Raw genomic sequence first — 7333 nt, 5'->3', positions numbered from 1 at the left:
CTGTTCCTGGGCATGTCTAGTATTGGGGGTCTTTGCTATAGGATATCTTTCTTTGTCGCTTGGGAAAAGCCTTGTGTGGAAGTTGGAATTGACTCTTGCTTATTTCTTGTTCTGGGCTTTGTAATGAACACTGTGTATCGGGACTAATTTTCTGGCTGCAGGGAAGACATGATAGCTGCTGAGTAACAGCTAAGTGTGCTGGCAGTAATTGGCACCCATCAGGTTCTCTTTGGTGGGGGTACAGGCTGGGGAGTGGGCTGACCTTGGGATTGGGTCATTGTGTGGTACGACCTTACAGAGCTCCTTCCAGGTTCCCTGCAGAAAACTCTGCCCTAGGAAATGCTACCATTGGAGTTAACTATGATGGCATCCTCTGCTCCTGCATAGGTGAAGAGGTGTTTAGGTTGTTGTACAGCTTCTCCACCATTATCATGGCTGCTTCCACATCAGTGTCCCGCAGGTTGTGGGCCCTGTTGGGTGTCCTCAGGCTCTTGGAGATCACAGGAAGGCACGGCTGTAGGTGTGAAGTGTAGTTTTGTTTGTCTTTGCCCACTCTCCCTCCTGGATCTTTGCAGATGATGCCTGGCATCTGGCTGGAGTTACACCTGAAAAAGGCCTTAAGGAAGAATGAGAAGAATAATCCAAGTTATGGGAGGACTGCTGGAGGAGCAATTAAATGGTTGAGAACTCACCAGCCTGGAAGAGCAATGATGCAGGTCTGTGAAATCCCAGGAAGACCGAGGAGGCCAATAAGGGATGACTGTTCCTGGGCTGCTTCAGTACAAAAACTGGGTGCCATCAAATGAAGAGAGCAGGTAGCAGATTAGAAATAAACGAGGCTGGTGAGAGCGTTCTGGGTGGGATCATGGTTTGACTTTAGCCAGACCTTTGCTCTTGCAGTGGACATGTACAGTGTTTCTGTACTGCAGTGCAAACAGCCGATGCTACTATGATGCAGTGCCCTTGTCTTGAACTTGAGCATGAGACAAGTCCCCAGCGTACAAAGTATTACACAACTAACAAAAATATTCCCCGCTTCCAGGAGTGTGCTGTAGAAGAGGCCTGGATATCTTGGGGGGCAGACTCCTAGATAGTGCCTTAAAGCTGGCCGGAGTCCCACTGCTGAGTCAAGGCTGTGGTTGCCACATTAGCTGCAGTGAAGAATAAGCATTAAACAGTTAAAACTGCCCCAATGTGCTAATAAGAAGTAGATAAGTAGCGTGTCCGTACTAAGGCTCTGTTAAGTGTCTAGTCACAAATGCATGAAATTTAGGTCGTCACGTGGCCTGTTTTCTAGGAGTGCAGAAAGTTTATTTGGAAAAGATCCTTCAAAGCTGCCATTTCTCGATCCAGCTGCTTGTGTGGTACGTTATCTTCTTTCTCATTCCTTTGGTTTAGGCTGTGGATCGGCCGTGCCTGGTGACGGGGACCATATCTGCGATGGCCTGACCTACATGGGACCCGTGTGTACGCCTGTCATGGCAGGTAATGGCACAGTCGGTGGGTCTGGCTGGAACAGAGTGGCTGAAAGGAGCAGAGAGGTCAGTTCTGCCCACAGAGCAGCTGCTGTAAAATTGACTAGAAATCGTAGACTGTAACTTTGTTTTCAGTCACCGGAGAAATGTGAGCCGGCATGTTGGGGTGGTGAGCTCCCTCTAGGGCTATGGAGAAATGGCATGTGTGAAGGTGGACGAGGGATTCCTGGTGGGGTGAGGGGATGCCCTCGCTGGGCTGCGGCGGGAGCTGCTTTGTCCCGGTGCTGCCAAGGGCGAATTGCCTGGACACCCTCGGGGGGGCTCCTCAGCCCGGGAATCCTCTGTGACCGACAACGTCTTGTAGATTTCTCAGTGTTGGAGCTAAACTTTGTGCCTTCCTGGATTATTTTCCTTGTGGTTACGTTGTGATTTGTGTGTTGTGTGGTGTTTTTTTTTTTTTTCCTTCCACAATTTTAACCCAGGGAAGGAACCCCACGGGTCGGGGGTCTGGCAGTGGAGGTTCACAGGGTGGGCTGACCCTGCATTCAAAAACGAAGGTGTGGAGGGACGGGCAGAGCCCTCGGTGTGGGAGGGGAGGAGGCGGCGGCCTAGCGAGGCGGAGGGCTACAAACCGAGCCCGGAGACGCTCTGGTGCCGCCGTGGGTATGTCGTTAAAGCGGTAACCTGTCTCGGGGCGCAGCTCTCTCCGGAGCCGCCTCAGGCCGCTCGCGCAGCCGCCGGCGGCAGCCTACAGCCCCCAGCCTGCACCGCGGCCCGCCGCCAGCACCGCGCCCCACTATTGGCCGTCGCAGAGCCAGCAGCCAATGGGGCGCGGGTATGTTGGCAGGCGGCGGAAGGGGAGAGGCGCTCTGCGTCTCGGCAGCCCGGTGTGAGTTGGGGGGCGCGGAGGGGAGAGGCGTCCCTAGCGCCCGCGCCGCCGGTATGGGGGGCAGCGAGAGCAGCCACGGCGGCAGGAAGGTCTCCTTCGGGCTGGATGAGCGGGAGCAAGTCCGGGTGCTGCAGGGCATCAGGGTGAGGCGGCCGGCGGGCGTCGCGGGGCCGGGTGATGGAGGCGGGGAGGCTGCAGGGGGACGGGGGTGGAAGGCAGAGACCTGGGCTGAGGAAGGCCCTGCTGGAAGGGTAGGGTAGGGGATGTGGTACGGGGCTGGAAGGGGGTGAGTGGGGAAAACCAGCAAGGAAGAAGGGAGGAAAAACTGTAAGGCTGAAGGAATAAGGGTTTGGAGAGGAGACGTGATGACTGGAGAGTGGTGGGAAAGAGGGCTGGATGCCTGAGCATGGCTTTTCTTCAGCGCTTTATCTCCCTTTCCAAACTCTGCTCTCAACCCTCTGTCCCTCCTCACTGCTTAATGACCCCCTTTTGCCCCTGCCTTGTGTTTTCCAAGCAGTTTGATGCTCGAGGCACTGCCTGGCTCTGAGGGCATCCAAGAGGGGAGACATCTCTGCCCTTATTAATGATACCAAGAGCCTTGGCAAAGCATCACTGTCTGAGCATGCAGGGAGATAAGAGGTTGTGGGGATTAGTGAGGATGAGGGGTGTTTCTAGGAGGGGCAGTGGGAAGCTGCTTCCTGAACTTTGATCGGACATCTACATGTATGTGTTGTGAAAACAAGCCCTGGAGAGTGGTGGTGGTATGATTAAGGAAGATGTTTTTTCCCTTTCAAGATTTCTTTCCCTATGTTTCATTGGTAGTTTAAGTCTTTTTTTTTTTTGTTATTATTACTGCCATAATTTTCATTGCTGTTGCTTCTTAATGCCTTTATCTGGTTTTCCCCTAAGATTTGTCTGAAATGAGCTTGCAGAGTGTGTTTTGCTGTGATGACTTATTTTTTTGTCCCATTTTGACTAATCATGTGACAAAAGTTAACTAAGATTGTGCCAATCTCCTTTTTGAAGTGTTTGATGGAGGTAAAGTCATTCTCGCCTGATTTCTTTTTACGGGATATAGGCAGGGACCCCTTGAGGACTCATCCTCACCTACCACAGCTGTAATTTATTCTGGTGCTTTAGTTTAGGGTTGTGGGTTTTTTTGAAGCTATGTATATAAAAGTAGTTTTACTGAGCCTGCCCTTAACTAAGCTTGACTTTTTAAAGATTTATGTTTTTAAAAACCAGTTCCCACAACCAGGAATTTGGCATAACAACACGCAATGAAGATGTTAAAAATGCTGTTAAGTTGGGTTGCAGTGGCATAGCTGAAAATCCGTCTTCTACTGTGACCAGTCTAGGTGGGGAAACAACCTCGTGTCATTTTGTTCTGGAGCCAGAACAGTCGGTACAGAACCTCTGACCTTGAGAGGAGGAAGGGGTCAATCTTAACAGTGCTGCGAGAAGCCCCTTGGACTGAATTGCCAGAAAACTTCAGGTTAACTTTTCTTTCTCTTCCATGGGTTTGGACCCAAATTAAGGGAGTGAGAATGAAGTTGAGATTGCAAAAATGTTTGCAGTCTTATGTGAATGAGAGGGCTGTGCAGCTGTTCTCTGCTGTATGACCTGCAGTTCTTCTGCCACGCTGAGCTGGGTTAGCCAGCATGGGGGAAGAAGAAGGATGGATAGACCAACTTAGAACCTGCTTAGTTCCTTTCCTTCCACTTCTGGCAAACATGCCCCTACTCAAGGGGTTGGCTTGTTTAGCAGTGCTCTACACCTTCCTTAGTATTTGCAGAAGTTTTAATTCTCACAGTCCAGTGAAGCCTTTAGGGTCAGTAGATCGGAGGTTTTATCACTTACTGATAGGGTACGTTTTTTTAAAATGTAAAGTCAACGTGCAGATGTTGACCACCTGGATTGAAGGACCTCATTGAAATGAGATAACTGGCAATACTTTTGCAGTAGCGTGGAAACTAACAAATGGGGAGCTTTTATAGTGAAATATACATACTTTAAGAGTTGACTTAGTTAATTTCTTTCCCACGTATATATGTTTCAGCTCACTGAAGATGTTGTGAACCGAATGAAAGAATCTCCTCAAAGTAAAAGGGACAATCAGAGGTTGCCCCGTTCATCCAATGGCACACCTTCATCTTCACCAGGTGCAGAAGGGAAAGCCAAGTCTCCTACAGGTACTGTCAGTCCCTCTCAGGTCTACTGAGTGTTTTGACACACTTCTCAGTAGTGGTGCCCGTGGATGTTACATGGTATGCCTGTATTTTTCAAGACTATCTTGTTGTGAGAGGAGCTCTTTGATTAGCTTATAACACTTTTACATGGAAGTACATATTGGCATCATTGAATGCCTTGGATGTTACCATCTTGTGACATCCTCTTTATGTTCCTGAAAGGTAGCTGTGTTATCTGGCAGTTGGAGCAGTTGGAATGCTATGATTCTAGTTCTGTTACTGTGTGACCTTAAGTAAGACAACTTTATTTTCTAGGTCCTTTCCTTCTCCATCTTTGTAATACCACCCTTCTCAGATACTTTAATGAACTTGTATCACTTTGTAAACATTTCTGGGATTTCAGATGAACATGCAATAGGCAAGGCAGAATTTTTTTTATTTTATCTTTCATTTCTGGCAAGCTGCCTTGTCTCCTTTCCATGCACAGGGAGTATATTGTGTACGGGTGAGGGAGATACTGCTTTTTGTTCTTTGGAAATAAGCTCATAGGGAAGGATAGACTGACTAAGCACAGCTTGCCGAGTGAATGATGAGAACTTGGTTTCTGAACTTGTCTTTCTTTAAGGGTCAGAAAACTATTTGATTTCTCTTGGTTCCCAAATACACTTTGTTGATATGTGTTATCAGCATGGATTTGTTTAAGGCATCCAGACTAACATGAAGTTAGGGAACCAGGCCTTTGCTTTTAGAGGTTTGTTTGCTGTTAGCCTACATCTTTCCTGAAAGTGGACTAAGCCTTATGGATGGCCTGAACTCTATCAAATAATTTCATCTCTACTTGTGGGGTCCCTTGTAACTACAAAGAAAGCCAGAGGTCAAGGGGAAGACTTAATGGAACTAGAGGAAGGAAATGGAAAGTAGCTCTAAAACCATGCTTATGCTTCAGTGTAAACCAGAGTTTGAGGAGTTAACATCCTTACCTAGAAGTTTCTGTAGCATGCCTTGTTCTGTGTGCCTTGTTGAAGACAATGCTGTCAGTGTCTCTTTGTTTCATGAATTCAAGCTCCATCCATCAAACTTACATTTTCTTGAGACTTTTTAAGGTGTGTTGTATTTTTTTCTCTTGATCAGATGACACTCACATATGAAATTATCCTCAAATAACTTATGCTGTGATGATGAACGATGTTTTGTACTATAGTTGTCATAGGTTTCTATTCTCCTTTGTAGGAATCCAGCCACCAATGGCAAGTGACTCTGGTCAGAAGTCTTCTGCTGCAGAGCAGGAACTGTACAGAAGGTGAGGTGAAGTTCTTGAAAAAGACAATAGTTTAGCTCCTTTTGGACTATATATACACACATATATGTTTTACTTCAGTCCAAACACAATGTCTGTATGTTTTAATGCCCGAGAATCCCCTTTGAAGCCTTTTCCAGTTAAGGCCCATGGAACACTTTTTTTTTTTTTTAGGGAAGCTTGTCCCTTAGCCAAAAGGAGCAGTCAGGGGAGCTGTGGGCAATTGGAGTGGTGAAACAGCGGAGAAACAGAGACAACCAATGTAATGAGTTGGTAACCACAGAAAAATTGTGTGCGATGTGCTTTGCAAGACCAATAGAGCATAAACTTGAGTACAGTTGCCTTTTCTGGGACAAATGAAGGAGTCTAAGGGTTTGATACTTCCCCTAGGGATTTTGGAATCTCAAACATGGTAATGGGTTTAATTCAGTTTATATCTAAAATAATCAGATCCATCTTGTGTATCTGATTCCATTCTTCCACCTTTTCCTAGACTGGATGTAATGCCTGTCAGCCAGTACTAGAGTGCTATGAATTTTTCATCCCAGGGTATTTTAATCTATTAAGATAGAAATACCTGTGAAGATGGGGGTAACAGTGAGGAAAAAAAATTGCAGAAGAAAGCTGTTCTCTCTCACAGAACCACAGCAGTCTCCTCCTAGTTCTAGGCATTGCAGGGCAGTGAGAACTTCAGTTCTGTGTAACGTGGTAGCTTTCTGTTAAAACTGCTGGCCTGATCTGTCTGTGTGTTCTTAAAAATGCTGTAAAGATCGGTCTTTTTCTGTTAACAATGAAAAGCAGTCTCCGTTTGTAGTAGGTTTTTTTTACTATTACAACTGACTGGCCAAACCTGTTGAAACAAAACCCTGTTGTATCAACCGCACTGTCCTTAGGAAAGTCAGAGATGCCACGAAGGAAGTCTCTGGAAAACAGGTTCACTTTCTTGGGGACTATGGAATCGAAATTGCTGGCAGTTTCAGTGCTGAGCTATGAACTGCATCCCAAATACCTGACCTGGGAAAGGAGAACTAGGGTCAGAAATGCAGCATTAAGGTAAGCAGGGAAGACAAGAAAGGGAGGAGCAGCTTGTATGCACGTGGCTCAGTTGTGGAACCAGAACCAGACATGGTTGGGCTGAAATGTACCCTGAGAAAGTTTTGTGGATGACTCTAAGTTGAGGGAGTGGTCACTGCTCTGTGGAGGGCGACATTGCCCCTCAGAGGGACCTCTGCAATCTAGAGGCATAGGAGAAGAGAGGCTGAGGGAACTGCATTGGCTTACTGCAGAGAAGAGATGGGATCTAACTGTTTTTTTTCAGCTTCTAAGTAGTGTTTTGGAAGAGACAGTACCGGACTGTTCTCAGAGATGCATACTGAAAGGACAAGAGGAAAGGGACACAAATCGCAGCAAGGAAATTCTGACTGCGTATAAGGAGTGTGTGTCTCTGAGGGAACCCCAGTCAGTCACTGAGAGCAGTGAAGCA

At 47.0% G+C, this 7333-nt stretch overlaps 1 protein-coding gene across 3 annotated transcripts in view; it reads left to right on the top strand.

The window, feature by feature from the left end:
* The first annotated feature begins 2339 nt into the window (after positions 1-2339).
* Positions 2340-7333, top strand: part of CHCHD6 (coiled-coil-helix-coiled-coil-helix domain containing 6) — a 117117-nt gene continuing 112123 nt past the window's right edge. For all 3 annotated transcript variants that reach the window (XM_082487823.1, XM_082487822.1, XM_082487821.1), the window contains exons 1-3: positions 2340-2507; positions 4424-4556; positions 5784-5853. In XM_082487823.1, the coding sequence (XP_082343949.1) occupies positions 2418-2507; positions 4424-4556; positions 5784-5853 (293 nt within the window). In that variant the 5' untranslated portion in view covers positions 2340-2417. The remainder of the gene's footprint in view (positions 2508-4423; positions 4557-5783; positions 5854-7333) is intronic.

This window comes from Vanellus vanellus (genome assembly GCF_965231255.1).
Source record: "Vanellus vanellus genome assembly, chromosome: 9".
NCBI lineage: Eukaryota > Metazoa > Chordata > Aves > Charadriiformes > Charadriidae > Vanellus > Vanellus vanellus.
The sequence above is the reverse complement of the archived record's forward strand: the minus strand, read 5'-3'. Positions and strand labels throughout refer to the sequence as shown.